This window comes from Carcharhinus amblyrhynchos, chromosome 20 (assembly GCF_965287045.1).
Source record: "Carcharhinus amblyrhynchos chromosome 20, sCarAmb.v2.hapA, whole genome shotgun sequence".
In the NCBI taxonomy this organism is placed as follows: Eukaryota; Metazoa; Chordata; class Chondrichthyes; order Carcharhiniformes; family Carcharhinidae; genus Carcharhinus; species Carcharhinus amblyrhynchos.
In genome coordinates, this window is record NC_137343.1 from 7,222,595 (window position 1) to 7,239,528 (window position 16,934).

A 16,934-nucleotide genomic window follows, 5' to 3' on the forward strand; every position below is an offset into this window, starting at 1 on the left:
TAAATCTCCTGCTCCTTCCCTTAAATCCATGGCCACTGGTTATTCACTGCTCTATTAACAGGAAAAAGTTCCTTCCTATGCCCTCAATTTTGTACACCTTGATCAGGTTTCCCCCCCCTCAGCTTTCTCTACTCTAAGGAAAACAACCCCATTCTATCCAACCACTCTGTGGCTGAAACACACCAGCCAAAACAACATTCTGTAAATCTTCTCTACACTCTCATGCAATCCCATCCTTCCTATAATTGCACACAGTACCCCAGCTGTGGCCTAAATCATTTTATACAGCTCCAACATAACCTCCCTGCTCTTATATTCTATGCCTTGGCTAATAAAAGTAATATTCTATATGCCTTCATAACCACATTATACATCTGTCCTGCTGCCTTCAGGGATCTATAGACATGCGCCCCAGGGGTCACTCTGGACTCTGGTACTTCCTAGTGTCCTACCATTCATCGTGTATTCTTTTGCTTTGTTAGTTCTTTGAAAATGTATCATCTCACCCTTTCAAGATTAAAATTCATTTGCTTCTCTGTCCATCTGACCAACCCATCTATATCACCCTGCAATCTAGGGCTATTTACCACACCACCAATTTTCATGTCATCTGTGAACTTACTGATCATACCTCCCAAATTCACATCGAGATCATTATTGTACACTACAACAGCAAGGGACCCAGTACCAATCCCTGTGGTACACCACTGGATACAGGCTACCAGTCACACAAATAACCTTAGACCATCACGCACCGACTCCTGCCATTAAGCCAATTTTGGATTCAATTAGCCAAACTAGCCTAGATCCCATGGGTTCTAACCTCGTTGATTAGTCTTCCATGCAGGACCATGTCAAAAGCCTTACTGAAGTCCACGTAAACTACATCAATTGCACCATCACCCATACACCTAATTATCTCCTCAAAAAATTCAATCAAATTTGTTAGACGTAAACTCCCCCAGTTATGCCCAGATTCCTATTCATTCCATTGTTTTTCTGGTTAGCATCCCATCTATCACCCTCCATAATCTTGAGCTCATATCCAAAACTCAGCTACCCATTTCATGGGACAAAGTCCCATTCCCCCGTTATTCTTGTGCTTGATGGCCTACATACACTCCTGGCACTTCTATTTTAAAATCCTCTTCCCTCCACGATCACAAGCGTCCTGATCAGTCTATTCCTTTAGTTTTGCAGCCGCCAATTCTAGTGTCTTTCACAACCAATTTTCTTGACTCCACCTTGGCTGCTGTGCCTTCAGCTGCCCATGCCCTAAGTGCTGGCATTCCCTTTGTAAATTTCTGCCTCTGTCTTGTTTCAGGTGCACCTTCAAACTTACCTCTTGGACCAAGCTTTTGGTCACTTATCCCAAGATCCCCTTATGTAACTCTGGTGTCTCACTTTGTTTTCTTTTACTCTTGTAAGGTACTTTGGGGCATTTTACTATGTTAAAGGTGTTTTATGAAAGCTTTTGTTAAAGGAGGAAAAGAACAAGTAACCTCCTTTTAACTATTCTATAGTGTTGTTGGCAAATCCATCCTTCCAGCAGGGAAGATGCAGCCAAACCTATGGAGGGTCAAAACTTAAAGGGAGGAGGGTGTAAACAAAAAAGGAAATAGAAGAAGCAAGAAAAGAGTATGAAAAGAAACTGCTTCATTCATCACAAGGCACTGGCATTGACAGGAATTCCATCCAATCTTGGAAGTCGTGTTGAAAGGGACTGTGAAAGTCATGAATTGCATTAAATGCAACACACTCAATACCAGGCTTTTTCAGTCTGTGTTCTCCAAAGTGGGGGACTGAGCACACACAATTATTGTTCCATACAGGTACATTGGCTGTCAAAGTGTTGGATACTTGGTAGAGTTCACAAATTGAGGTATGAAATCTATGTTTCCCTCCTTGAGAAATCATCCCCTCTGGCTGATGCTAACTCTGTCTACCTTGCAGTCATCTTCTCAATTCGAAATGAACTGAGCCTAAAATTGCAAGGAACAGATGATGCTTGTTTTTGGTACTGGGAACAAATACATGCTTTCCAAAAGTCATTGCAAGTTTGGCAAGTGTAAGTAAAAAGCCAAAACTACATGTTCCCCACATTGCTACGGCACATCAAAGGAAGTGTTATTGAGGGAATTAACTGTCAATAGACTGACTAGCTTTATCAGTCACATCTGGCTGCACTACTCGACAGTTTTTGTCGCTACCTTCCAGAGAAATTTCAGATTCTGAGAACAGATGGGTGAAAAACTTCTGGAATCTGCTGTTAATTTACAGCTGAATCCAAATTAGGCGACTGAACTGCTGCACCTGATATGCGACAGCACGTTAAAGCCACACCACATGTCCATAAGATTATCATCATTCTGGATTAGCATCTACCAGGAGTATCCAGTGCTGAGTAAAACAAACATCTTGTTGCTATTGCCCTTCATGACAACCTACGTGCACGAGGTGGGATTTTCCATTCTCACAAAGTGGAAGGCTACACAAAGGAGCTGGCTGAACCCTGGACCTCATATAGGAATTGCCCTTTCATCTCGTAAACCTGACAAGAGTGAGATTGTGAGGAGTGGGCTGGTTCACCTGAAGGTAGATGAATGCGGCATTGGTCCTGAAGGTCAACAAGAGTGGATCCCATGAAAAAATGTATTAAAAACACCGATCTACAAGATGCACTGTGGGAACTCACCAAGACTGCTTGGACATCACATTCCAAACCGATGACCTTTACTATCTAGAAGATCGGGAGGACAATATACATATGTGAGTACCACCACCTTAAGTTCCCTCCCAAGTCACTCACCACTGTGACTTGGAAATATATCACTGTTCTTGAGTCAAAATCATGGAACTCCCACTTACACAGCACATGGAGCACAGCAAATTCAAGAAGGCAACTCACCACCACCATCTTGAGTAATTATAGATGAGCAATAAATGCCTGCCTAGCTAGTAACACCCATACCCCAAAAATATTGGTGATTGTTGTAAAAGCCCATCTGGCTCACTGAAACCCTTTAGGGAAGGAAATCTGCCACGTTTACCTGGTCTGGCCTAACTCCTTCCTGTGACATCAGACCCACTGCAAAGTGACTGGACTCTTAACTGCCCTGTGAATGCCAAGCAAGCCATACAGTTCAAGGGCAATTGTTGATGGGTAACATACACTGGCCTTGCCAGCGTGCCCACGTTCCATGAAAGAAAAAAAGGGTACAAAAAAGATTCACGAGAATAGTTCTGTGAGAGCTCTCTGGAAGAGCAACAAGAGTTGTGCAAAATCATGAGGGGTCCAGACACAGTATAAACTGTTCTCATTGGTGGGAGGTACAAGAACCAGAGAACACTGATTTAAGACAAGTGGCAAAAGAACTAAAACTGACATCAGGATTTTTTTTAAAACTCAGAATGGTTATTATTTGGAATGCATAGCCTGAAAGTTGGTGGAAGCAGAGTCAATTTTGCAAAGTTTATTTATTAGTCACAAGTAAAGCTTACATTAACACTGCAATGAAAGTTACTCCCCCTAGTCGCCACAGCCTGGTGCTTTTTCAGGTCAATGCACCCAACTAGCACATCTTTCAGAATGGAGGAAACTGGAGCACCCGGAAGATACCAATGCAGACACGGGCAGAATGCGCAAACTCCACAGAGACGGTGATCTAAGCCGGGAATTGACCCGGGTCCCTGGAGCTGTGAAGCAGCAGTGCAAACCACTGTGCTACCGTGCCACCCATGGCTTTCAGAAGGGAATTCAATAAGCACCTGAAAAGGGAATGTGTTCGGTTAGTTGCTCTTCAAGAGAACCCATATGGACTAGATGGGCCGAATGGTTGCAAAAATGCAGCTGCAATAAAACTAAGTTGGCTATGGTTTGCAAGTCCCTCCTGACCAATCAACGCTGGACACAACACCAAAATGTCCAGCAGGCCTTGCAAGGCAGGACATCAAAGGTGAGGACATACATGAGGCACGGTGTGTTTGCCCACAGGATGAAATGGCTGATAAGCAAAATTATGATGTCTGGCTTGTATTATATGGTCACAACTTATAACACCTATTCTAATAAGAAAATACAAAAGAATAGAAAATTGTTGTGGGGAATGGGGAGGCATAGAGACCACAATAATTCTCAGCACCGCTAAATCAGCGGGAATAGAAATCAAAGTATGTAAGCATTTAGAATAAATAAAAGGATGGTGTGCATTTGACTAAACTAACACAAAAACAAATAATGCTACACACCCCACTGAAGGTATAAAACTTGAAAGACAAGGACAATCAGTGGCACAGTCATGAGACAGCAGTGCTAACAATACCAGGGACCCGGGTTCAATTCCCAGCTTGGATCACTGTGTGGATGGAGTATGCACGTTCTCCCCATGTTTGCATGGGTTTCCTCCAGATGCTCCGGTTTCCTCCCACAGTCCGAAAAACATGCCAGTTAGGTGCATTGACCCTAATAGATGCTGAAGTGTGGCGACTTGGGGAATTTCACAGTAACTTCATTGCAGTATTAACGCAAGTTTTACTTGTGACTAATAACTAAACTTTATTTTAAATAATCAGTTTAAAATATCCCTTATAGTCAATAGGAAAACAGAATAAAAAGGAAGATTGAAGTAGCAACTTGATCAATTGACTGACTATATTCAACTGCAGACTAATCTTCTGCCATGTGATTCTCAAGAAAGAAAACTTTCAGTCACAATTTTATGGTCAACTCATCCTATATAGAGTTAGCCCACTTTGTAACCCTGGAGTAAAATAATTTATAAAAGACTGGCCATAGATGTACCTTACAATGTCCCCTTCTGTGTTGGAATCATTCTATGATTCTATATTTAGAAAGCTCCCAAGTAATCCTTCACACTGGTTTCTTTTTAAACAAATATCGAATCATGGTTCTTAGATCAACACATTGATAGAACGACAGTGACAAAACTGAAGAAGGCTAAAGATTGACAGTACTGGGAGGGAAAGAAATGCACAAATGATAACTCAGCTCAGGAGGAACGCTACAAACTACAGATTTTCCCACTGCCACTTTAGAGGGACCTCACAACATCAGTAAAGTACATCATGGTGGGTCCCATAAAATGTCAACAATTTCCTCTTTAATGAGGTTCAAGGGCAGCAGCACCTCACAGAGAATGTGCTGCAATTTAAATCCCAAAACTTTATAGTACTTGTGTGCTTCAGTCTGGTTCATCCTTCATTCTGTATGAAGTTAATAACAACCACAGCAACTTGCAGTTGTATAGCACCTTTACTGTAATAAAATATCCCAAGGTGCTTCAGAGGAATTACAAAACAAAAATGTGACACTAAGCCAGGTAAGGAGATATTAGAGCAGATGACCAAGCAATCATGCTGCAAAAGGAGGAAAGCAAAGAGGTTAAAATCAGGAATGCTCAAGGAGACAGAATGAGAGAAGTGCAGACATAGCAGATAGTTGGAGGTGATTAGAGAGATGGGAAGGAGTGGACAGTCAGATAACGTTATATTGTCAATATACATATGGAAAATGGCATATTCACGGATGCTAGTGATAATGGGCAGCAAGATAAATAGGAGAGGCCAAGAATAAACTGTTGTTTTTTTTCGTTCCTTTCATTACTTTAACTCTAACCAAACTAAAATAAATTCAAATTGAAGCCAATTCATGGTCCCCAAGTGAGGGACAAACAAGTTCCAAGCTGACAAGATGAGACATTGCATCCCATCTTGGGCTTGATCAAACAAGATCCAAGTTGACAGGATGAGACACTGCACTCTCTCCCGGGCTTCATCTTAGCTGAAAGGCCAAGATGGCTTTGAAAAATTGCATCAGGGAAAATCTCAGTTTAATCTCATTGGTTACCTGATCCTTTACCCTAGCTTAGGAAAGCCACAAGAGGAAATTGTGCAGGAATGGGAAGAGAAGCAATAGTCTGGCTAAAATTACATGGCAAATTGTAAAATCTCACCGGGGGGGTGTCACCCATTTAGAACTGAGATTAGGAATAATTTCTTCATTTGATTTATTATTGTCACATATATTAGTATATAGTGAAAAGTATTGTTTGTTGTGCACTATACAGACAAAACACACTGTACTTAGAGAAGGAAAGTATTACAGCCATAGCTAGGGTGTAGAGAGAAAAAGATCAACTTAATACGAAGTAGCTCCATTCAAAAGTCTGATGCCAACAGGAAAAAGCTGCTCGAGTCAGTTGGAACGCGGCCTCAGACTTTTGTATCTTTATCCCGATGGAAGAAGGTGGAAGCAAGTATATTCAGGGTGCGTGGGGTCCTTGATTATGCTGGTTGCTTTTCCAAGGCAATGGGAAGTGTAGACCAAGCCTATGGATGGAAGGCTGATTTGAGTGATGGACTGGGCTTCGTTCAAGGCCCTTTGTAGTTTTTTTGCAGTCTTGGGCAGAGCAGGAGCTGTGATACAACCAGAAATAACGCTTTCTATGGTGTATCTGTAGAACTTGGTGACAGTCATAACCGACAATTTCAAAGAACAATGAACAAAAAGAAAATTACAGCAAGGAACAGGACCTTTGGCCCTCCAAGCCTGCACTGACCATTTCATAAGAACATAAGAAATAGGAGCAGGAGTAGGCCATCTAGCCCTTCGAGCCTGCCCCGCCATTCAATAAGATCATGGCTGATCTGTTGTGGCTCAGTTCCACTTTCCCGCCCTCTCCCCATAACCCTTAATCCCCTCTCTTATCAAGAACCCATCAACCCGCTTCTTAAAAATATTTAGCGAGGCAGCCTCCACCACTTCAACGGGCAGAGAATTCCAGAGATTCACCACCCTTTGAGTGAAGAAGTTCCTCCTCAACTCCGTTCTAAACCGCCTCCCCTTTATCTTGAGGCTGTGCCCCCTAGTCCTACTGTCTTTTTTGAGCGGGAAGAGTCTCTCCACCTCTATCCTATCCATCCCATTCATCATCTTATACGTCTCAATGAGATCTCCCCTCATTCTTCTAAACTCTAACGAGTACAAGCCTAGTTTATTCAGCCTCTCCTCATAGCTCAATCCCCTCAACTCCGGTATCAGCCTAGTAAACCTCCTCTGCACTCCCTCCAGGGCCAAAATATCCTTGCGCAGGTGCGGCACCCAAAACTGCACACAGTACTCCAGCTGCAGCCTCACCAATGCCCTATACAGCTGCAGCAAGACCTCCCTACTTTTATATTCAATCCCCCTCGCTATGAAGGCCAGCATCCCATTCGCCTTCCTGACCACCTGCTGCACCTGCAAGCTGGGTTTTTGCGACTCATGCACAAGGACCCCGAGGTCCCTCTGCACCGTCGCCTGCTGCAGTTTTTCGCCACGTAAGTAATAGTCCTTCCTACCATTCTTCCTACCAAAGTGGACCACCTCACACTTGCCAACATTAAATTCCATTTGCCATTTCCTGGCCCATTCGCCCAGCCTATCTAGATCCTTCTGCAGACTCTCCACACCCTCCGCACAATTTGCCTTTCCCCCAATCTTGGTGTCATCAGCAAATTTCGACACCCTGCACTCGGTTCCCTCCTCCAGATTATCTATATAAATGGTAAATAGCTGAGGCCCCAGCATCGACCCCTGGGGCACCCCACTAGTCACCAACCGCCAATCCGAATAGCACCCATTGACCCCCACTCTCTGCCTCCTATTTGACAACCAATCCTCTATCCACGCTAACACCCTACCCCCATTTCCTTAGTCTTCTGAGAAAGTCGAGGTGTTGGTGGGCTTTCTTAACTATAGCATCAGCGTAGAGGGGTCAGGACAGGATGTTGGTGGTCTTGACACCTAGAAACATGAAGCTCGCAACCATTTCCACTTGTCTGTTGATGTACATAGGGGCATGTCCTCCACTATGCTTCCTGAAATTGATGACTTTCACTTTGCTGACATTGAGGGAGGGATTATCATCATCACACCAGTTCACCAGGCTCTCTATCACTTTCCTGTACTTTGTCTCATCATCGTTAGAGAGCTGATTCACTAAGGTAGTGTCATCAGCAAATTTGAAAATCGAGTTGGAGGGGACTTTGGCCACACAGTGATAGGTGTATAAGGATGGTTCGGCGGCCTTATGGAGCACTTGTGTTGAGGATGGTCATGGAGGTGTCATTTGTTGCCTATCCTTACTAATTGTGGTCTATGGGTTAGAATGTTTAAGATCCAATTGCAGAGGGAGGAGCGAAGTCCCTGGTCACAGAGTTTGGAGAGGAGTTTTGAATGAATAATGGTGTTGAAGGCTGAGCTGTAGTCAATAAATAATAGTCTGATATAGCTGTCTTTGTTGTCTAGGTATTCCAGGGTTGTGTATTAACTGTGAGGAGAGTTTGGATAAACTCAGTTTCTTCTCACTGAAACGATGGAGGTTGAAGGGTGACCTGATAGAGGTTTACAAGATTGGGGATACGTCTGAATTTGTTGCAGCAGTAGGTGAACTCTAGTGGATCCAGGCAATCTGGGAGGCTGGAATTGATTTGTGCCATGACTAACCTTTTCGAAGCACTTCATAATGATGGATGTCAGAGACACCAGATGACAGGCATGCTGTCTGGCTTTTCTTTGGTACTGCAACGATGGTCATCTTCTTGAAGCAGATAGGGACCTTAGACTGGTACAAAGGGAGGTTGAAGGTGTCTGTGAATACCCCCACCTGTGCAGGATCTGAGTGCTCAACCAGTTACCCCACCCAAGCAACTGCTTTCCATGGGTTGACTTTCGACAAGGCTACTCTGACCTCTGCGATGATGACCTCAGATACAGGTTCATCCGAGGCTTCCCTGGTGAAGAGCACGCTCTCGCTGACCTCTTACTCAAAATGGGCATAGAATGCATTGAGCTCATCAGGGAGGGGTGCAACGATGCCAGCGATTTTACATGCCTTCATTTTGTAGCCTGTTATGTCTTGCAGACTTCGTGTGGATTCATTCAAGGGGAACAAAGAAAAATATAGCACAGGGACAAGCCTGCACTGATCATGATGCTTGCCTAAACTAAAGCCATATGCACTTACGGAGTCCATATCCTTCCATTCCCATCCTATTCCTGTATTTTGTGTAGTTGCCCCTTAAATGCCGCCATTGTACCAGCTCCCACCATCTCCCCAGGCAGGGCGTTCCAGACATTCACCACCATCCAAGTAAAAAAACTTGCCTCACATATCTTGTCTAAACTTTTCCCCACGCACCTTAAACCTATGTCCCCTATTACTTGACTTTTCTATACCACTCAATCTTGTAAATCTCTATCAGGTCACCCCTCAACCTCCAACATTCCAGTGAGAACAAACCGAGTTTATCCAAATTCTCCTCATAGCTTATACCCTACAGATCAGGCAACATCCTGGTATACCGCTTCTATACCCTCTCCAAAGCATCCACATCCTTCTGGTAGTGTGGTGACCAGAATTGTACACAATGTTCTAAATAAGTCTAACAAAGGTTCCGTACAGCTGCAATATGATCTGCGAATTTTTATACTCAATGCCCAACTGTTGAAGCCAAGCATACCGTATGTCTTCTTAGCTACCTTATTCACCTGTGTTGCCACTTTCAGTGATCAATGAACACATACGCCTAATCTCTCTGCCTGCCAATACTCCTAAGGATTCTACCACTTACTGTGTAATTCCTACATGCATTGGACCTTCCAAAATGCATTATGTCACATTTGCTCAGATTAAATTCCATCTGCCATTTCTCCACCCAAGTCTCCAACCGGTCTATATCCTCTGACAATCCTCTTCACTATCCGCAACTCCACCAAATTTCGTGTCATCTGCAAACTTACTAATCAGACCAGCTACATTTTCCTCCAAATCATTTATATCCCCTATGAACAACAAAGGTTCCAGAATTGATCCTTGTGGAACATCGCTAATTACAGCCTTCCGTTCAGAAAAGCACCTCTTTACTGCTATCTTCTGTCTTCTCTGACCAAACCAATTCTGTACCATCTTGCCAGCTGTCCCCTGATCCTGTGTGACTTTACTTTTTGTACCAGTCTACCATGGAGGTACCTTATCAAAGACTTTACTGATGTCCATGTGTACAACATCCACTGCCTTTCCTCATCGATCATCTTCGTCACTTCCTCGAAAAACTCTATCAAGTTAGTGAGGCACAACCTCCCCTTCACAAAACCAAGCTGTCTATTAATAAATCCATTTGTTTGCAAATATGAGTAAATCCTGTCCAAGAAATCTTTTCCAATAATTTCCCTACCACTGACGCAAGGCTCATTGGCCTATAATTTCTGGGATTATCCCTACTGCTCTTCTTAAACAATGGAACAGCACTGGCTATCCTCCAGTCCTCTGGAGGGTCACCTGTAGCCAATATGGATACAAAGATTTCAGTCAAGGCCCCAGCGATTTCCACCCTTGCCTCCTGCAGTATTCTGGGGTAGATTCTATCAGACACTGGTGATTTATTTATTTTAATGCTTTATGACTCTTTGGAATTCTCTATTCCAGGCTTGTGGACATTCAGTTGAGTATATTCAAGACTGATCAATAAATTTTTCGGCACCAGTGGAATAAAGGAATCTTGGGATAAGGCAGGAAAGTGAAACTCAGGTAAATCAACCATGACCTTATTGAATGTCTCTTGCTCCTTTGTGTTCTTACAAATACATTTTAAGATCAATATGCTGCGAGTAATCTTTCATATGTAGCCACAGCCTAATGATTCCCAACTATGAAAACTGAAGAAATTAGACAAATCACTTACAATTCAACTTACCTCCAAATATGGCTATATTGCTACATTCTATTCACTACTTCCCTACCCCCAACTCTTGACCGATTTCTCCTCTAGTTAATTAAGTGTACAGTAATTGGTCCTGCCTTTTCTTCCTCAGCACATTTGTGCCTCATTTAGTGCTGTCTCTGGACAATTTACCAAGTGTTCTTCACAAAGAATGCAGAGATTTCCGCATCATCTACCAATTGAATTGCCATCTGTGACAGCAACAGTATGAATTCCTTCACTAATCAGAGCACCTCCCGCCATAACCTCACGAATTATTAAACCAACTGTGCAGTCTTACGGTGTTCAATTTCTGCTACGACAGCATTAACCACCTACCAACCTACCCCACCCCCGAATTTGCAAACAGTAATCGGGAATATGGAAAGGCTTGTATGTTCCGTCTCATAATCCAGTGTTTGATTCTGGGGGTTGTGTGGGCGGGTGGGGCATTCAACAGTCATGGAATCAAATTTTTAAAAATGGAAATACGAAGAGGCGGTGGCAAACGTTGCCGTCAATTATAGTGCGAGATAGAATGGATGATTAATACTGCACTTTAAAAACCATCCTCCCGTGGCCAAATATAAAATCTTTTACACAGCGCTCTGCTTGGAACACTTAAAATGCCAGAAATTGCAGGCACCATCAGTCTGTCAACTTTCACTGCACATTCTACATAAAATATTGATGTGGACAGGAATAATCTTTCCAACAGGTTTCTGCAGCCGACTCAAAATATAGTGCAGCAGAATCACTTCCAATAGCTACAGCACAAACAAATCCTTTTTCTGGCAAACTACATTCAATGATTGGAGCAGTTCTACTCATAGACACATTAAAGCACTGCAGGATCGAGACTACAGATCAAGTACAATAAGTGTGAAGGAAAATACTGGATTGGATCTATTAAAAACACAAAACTGCAATTGCTGGAAACCTTAAAGTAAAAACTAGAAAACACAATCAGCACCTAAAGAGAGAAAAAAAAGTTAGGTTATCGATCTTTCACCAGTCTGCAAAATTGGAAGATAAGCGAGTCACGATATAATATAACGGCAAAAGAGCAAACAAGAAAGTTGAACAACAGTGCACATAAAGCGAGCAAGGAGTTCGGTTGGAAAGAAAAAAATACTGTAACTGCAATGATAGATTTTGGCAAATATGTACTTATAAATAAGATTTTTTTAAAAAAGTGACAGCTATCAGATCAAAGGCGATATCATATTGAAAAAGGGGATGTAACTTTTCCCAGCTGTCATTGCTGGAAGAAAAGGAGGGCAATGAATCAAGCAAAACCGACAACAGAAAAGCAAAAGAAACCGCAATGTCTGGAATCAGAAATCAAAACAGAACACGCAGCAACATCTGAAAAGAAAAGGTAGATATTAACATTTAAGTTCCAAGCCACCCATCAACACGAGAGACTGGAAGATAAATGAGCCTTTTACATAACTCAAAATAATAATTTAGCTCATTGGTTTTGTTTAAACAGATGCATACGATTCAAGTTATTTTAAACAAATCATAAGTTTTAGGTGCAACTTTATTTTATAAATAATTACATTCATGCTGGGTTGACATCTGCTGCAGAGTGGAGTCCAAGAGTTGGGTTTAAAACAACTGGCTTTTTTTGTAGTTTGTCAGAATTAGGCTAGTTTCATATTTGGTTTACCTTTGAATCATAAAATACACAAGTTCATGATATATTTAAAACAATGCAAATCAACAAGAAGTCTCTTGAAAACGGTAAAAAGTCAACAGGTTTTAATTTCCATTTTAAATTTCACGTAATTTGACCCAAAGCACTCTCACAGATCGCTCTCATTTGTTTCAATCTCCAACACATTTTACTCCGAGCAGTTCTCGCACTGAAAAACTCGTGCTTTTCCAACACCAACCATTTGACCATTCCCACAAATTATTGCCCAGGATCTGAAACCTAGCAGAAACACCGGACAGACTTCAAGGCAACAGGAGCAAGCGGCATCTCGGAATGCCCAACAATTGAGAAGACTTTATTCTCTGATCGATAAAATGCTACTTAAGTTGTGCAAATATGATGAAATGTAAAAACGCATCGTCAATCACCTTAAAGATGTTTGAGCCTGCATTCCCCGGACAGAAAGCAGAATAGTAATTCGCAGTGAATGAAAAACCAATGGGCTCAGTTAAGTATAAATGCATCGTGATATAATGTGATAAGTGATGTATGTATATACGCTCATATCACATACACCGATTCATTTACGCACAGAAAATATACACAACCTCAATATTCAAAATAAATCACAGCCACATAAATAGATTTCAATGTACATCAAAAAGTAGATTTATGCAATTTACATTGTATTCTGGTTTATCTTTGACAGTGATACGCACGTTTGGTGCATAAATACAACCGGGTAGAGCAGCAGATCCCAGACAGCGCTGTCGGGGCCTGTAGCTCCTGTCAAACTAACATCCTAGCAACCGGACACAAATCAGCCTTCTCCACTACCCCCACCATCACTACCACAGCCCGGGGGGGATAAACCCCTTTCCTTACTTACGTGAAGACGAAGAATAAGGTGGTGGCACCAACGAGCAAGGCGGCGGCAGTGGAGACCGGTATGTATTTGGTGGGTTTAAATTTCTTTCCACTGGGCATCCTGTAATTTCCACATAGTCTCGAGAGGAGGAGAGTGAGGGGCTGAGCCGCGCGCGCAACAAAACAAATTAAAATCAAACACCGACCAAGCTCGGCGACAAAGCTTTAACGGGCAGGCGGGCGAGTGAGTGAGTGAGAAGGCCGAGGGCCGAGGCCGGGGGAATGGGCGGCGGAGGCACGGTAAAAAAAATCCCCCCTCCCCCTAGCAACCGCGCCAGATGGACAGAGAGCGCTGGAGGGCGGAGCCTACGGGGAAAGGGGTGGGGCTTAATGGCCCGCGCCAAATGGACAGCCAGCACAAGGGGGCGGAGCGAGGGCGGGGGAGGACGAAAAGGGGCGGGAGCGAGCGGCTGGAGGGCGGGGGAGCGAAGGGGCGGAGCTTAACGGCCCCGCGCTAAATAGGCAGCGAGCACGAGCGGGGGCGGAGCCAGATGGACTGTGAACGCCAGAGGGGCGGAGCCTCCATCGCCTCCCACCCCCGCACCGCGGCAAATGGACAGTCAGAATCGGAGTGGGAGGGATTTCGGATAAAGGGTGGGGTTCGGCATTAAGGGGCGGGGCTTGACGGCATGCGTTGCATGGGCAGCGGGCGCGGGGGGAGGCGCTTACAGTGAGGGGGCGGAGTTTAGATGCCGCCGAGTCGCAGCCAGGCTCCCGGCCTCCTCCCAAGGTGCCCCGCCTTCCTGTTTTGCATAGGCGATTCCTCCTCCTTCCGATTGGTGGCCCGCCCTCCTGCAGCACTTTTCTGATTGGCTGGAGCGGAGGTGCGGGTTCCGCCCCTCAGCCGCTTTTTGTTCCATTCACACTGAGCGCTCGCGGGACGTTGGGAAGTCAGAGCGTGGTGGGAATGGGCTGTATCATTCATCCCCGGCTCTCCCTCCAGAGACCTACAACTATTGTTTGCCTTGAAGTATTTATCTAATTATGTCTCCACGTCCATGAATCTACTTTCACTATTCTTATAGAGACATTGAGTTTTGCAGCACAAGTGAGAGGCCCTTCTGGCCATAGTGTGTGTGCTGGCTTCAAGCACCTTTCTAATCCCATTTTCCAGCACTTGCTCTGCAGCCTGGTACGCTATAGAATCCCATGTGGCAGCACGGTGGCGCAGAGGTTAGCACTGCCGTCTCACAGCACCAGGGATCCAGATTTGATTCCTGGTTTGGATCACTGTCTGTATGGAGTTTGCACGTTCTCCCCATGTCTGCACGCGATTCCTCTGGGTGCTCCAGTTTCCTCCCACCGTCTGAAAGATGTGATGGTTAGGTGCATTGACCCAAAAAGGTGCCAGACTGTGGCAACTAGGGGAATTTCACAGTAACTTCATTGCAATGTTAATGTAAGCCTTACTTGTGACTAATAAATAAACCTTATGAATGCACTGACCCTCTGAAACAGCATCCCATTCAGGCCCTCTCCTCCATCCATCTACTGTAACCCTGCACGTTTAGCATAGCCAATCCACCTGATCTGACCATCTTTTGACTGTAGGAGGAAACTAGAGCATCCAGAGGAAACCCACACAGACATGGGTCTGTTTCAATGACTCATCTAAATCCTTCTTAAATGTGAGGGTTCCCATTTCTCCCAACCTTTAAGAACATAAGAAATAGGAGCAGGAGTAGGCCATCTAGCCCCTCGAGCCTGCCCCGCCATTCAATAAGATCATGGCTGATCTGTCGTGTCTCAGTTCCACATTCCCGCCCTCTCCCCATAACCCTTAATCCCCTCGCTTATCAAAAACCTATCAACACGCGTCTTAAAAATATTTAGCGAGGCAGCCTCCACCACTTCAACGGACAGAGAATTCCAGAGATTCACCACCCTTTGAGTGAAGAAGTTCCTCCTCAACTCCGTTCTAAACCGCCCCCCCTTTATCTTGAGGCTGTGCCCTCTAGTCCTACTGTCCTTTCTGAGCGGGAAGAGCCTCTCCACCTCTATCCTGTCCAACCCATTCATCATCTTATATGTCTCAATGAGATCTCCCCTCATTCTTCTAAACTCTAACGAGTACAAGCCTAGTTTATTCAGCCTCTCCTCATAGCTCAACCCCCTCAACTCTGGTATCAGCCTAGTAAACCTCCTCTGCACTCCCTCCAAGGCCAAAATATCCTTGCATAAGTGCGGCGACCAAAACTGCACACAGTACTCCAGCTGCGGCCTCACCAGTGCCCTGTACAGTTGCAGCAAGACCTCCCTACTTTTATATTCAATCCCCCTCGCTATGAAGGCCAGCATCCCATTTGCCTTCCTGACCACCTGCTGCACCTGCAGGCTGGGTTTTTGCGACTCATGCACAAGGACCCCGAGGTCCCTCTGCACCGTCGCATGCTGCAGTTTTTCGCCACGTAAGTAATAGTCCTTCCTACCATTATTCCTACCAAAGTGGACAACCTCACGTTTGCCAACATTAAATTCCATTTGCCATTTCCTGGCCCATTCACCTTTCAGGCAGTGAGTTCCAGATTTCCTTTACCCCCTGTGTGGAAAATGTTTTCCTCAAATCCCCTCCAACTCTCCTGCTCCTCTACTATGGGGAAAGGTTTATTTTTATCAACACTCGACATCCCTCCTAATTTTGTACACCTCAATCAGCTTCCCCCTCAGCTTTCTTTGCTCTAAGGATTCAGTTGTCTTTGTTTCAGAGTTTTCTGTTGTTCAACTTTATTTAAGTTTTAACAACTTTGCCCAGGCAGTCATATTTTTCAGAATCTTCCTTCAGAATCACCAGCTGCTCCTTAGACACTTTCAATTCACTTGTTAGATCCTCAGTCTATTTCTTAGAATGTTCCTTATCAGCTTTCAATATCTGAATTTGCTCTTCCATACAGTGTATTTCACCTTTCATGTTGTTCAGATTGGATCAAAGTTCAAGAATTTCATCAGTTTTGGTTAATACTGTCTTCAATTTTATCTTTCTCCTGTGGCAGGTATTTTCACAGTACTTAAAATAAATGCTTTAAGTTCATCAAGTTTTAAAGATCAATCTTTGCTTAATTTTCCTCTAATAGATTCATCATTCAGGTGTTTCAAGTTCTGTTTCAAGTATTCTATTTCCTGCGAGCAACACTCCTTTCAGTTTTCATTTCTCCTTAGCAAACTCATCTCTTGTATATGAAAGTTGGTTCTCCACCTCAGTGGTTTTCAACTGGTGTGCTACAAGAAGGGGCAATTGTGATACGGCTGCCAGCAATCCCTTTCATCAAGCCACCCAACAAGACCCAACTGTTATCGCAGGGCCACTTCAACCAGGGATCCAGTCAGCTGGGTATTTCTCCTCATTCAGAGAGACGTCACAGAAACATCTCTCCATTCTTGTTAAACGAGTGAAAGTCGAAAGAGACTGACCAGCTGCAGTTTACGTTGTCAGGCTGCAAGGTTTTGTTCAGATTGTTTTGGCCCTACGCTGGGGCAAGCGGGGTGGAGCGGGGAGGGAAATGGGTTCCTGGCAGGCATGAGGGTTGATGGGACTGGCTGAAATTGTTGCTGTGGAGCCAGAGACGCCAGGTGAGGTAGCCAAATT

At 44.1% G+C, this 16,934-nt stretch overlaps 1 protein-coding gene across 1 annotated transcript in view; it reads right to left on the reverse strand.

Annotated features, from left to right (window-relative positions):
* Window positions 1-13,596, reverse strand: part of zdhhc8b (zDHHC palmitoyltransferase 8b) — a 249,591-nt gene extending 235,995 nt beyond the window's left edge. The window contains exon 1 of the mRNA XM_080208028.1: window positions 13,314-13,596. Coding sequence (XP_080064154.1) covers window positions 13,314-13,411 — 98 coding nt within the window. The 5' untranslated portion in view covers window positions 13,412-13,596. The remainder of the gene's footprint in view (window positions 1-13,313) is intronic.
* Window positions 13,597-16,934: the final 3,338 nt, after the last annotated feature.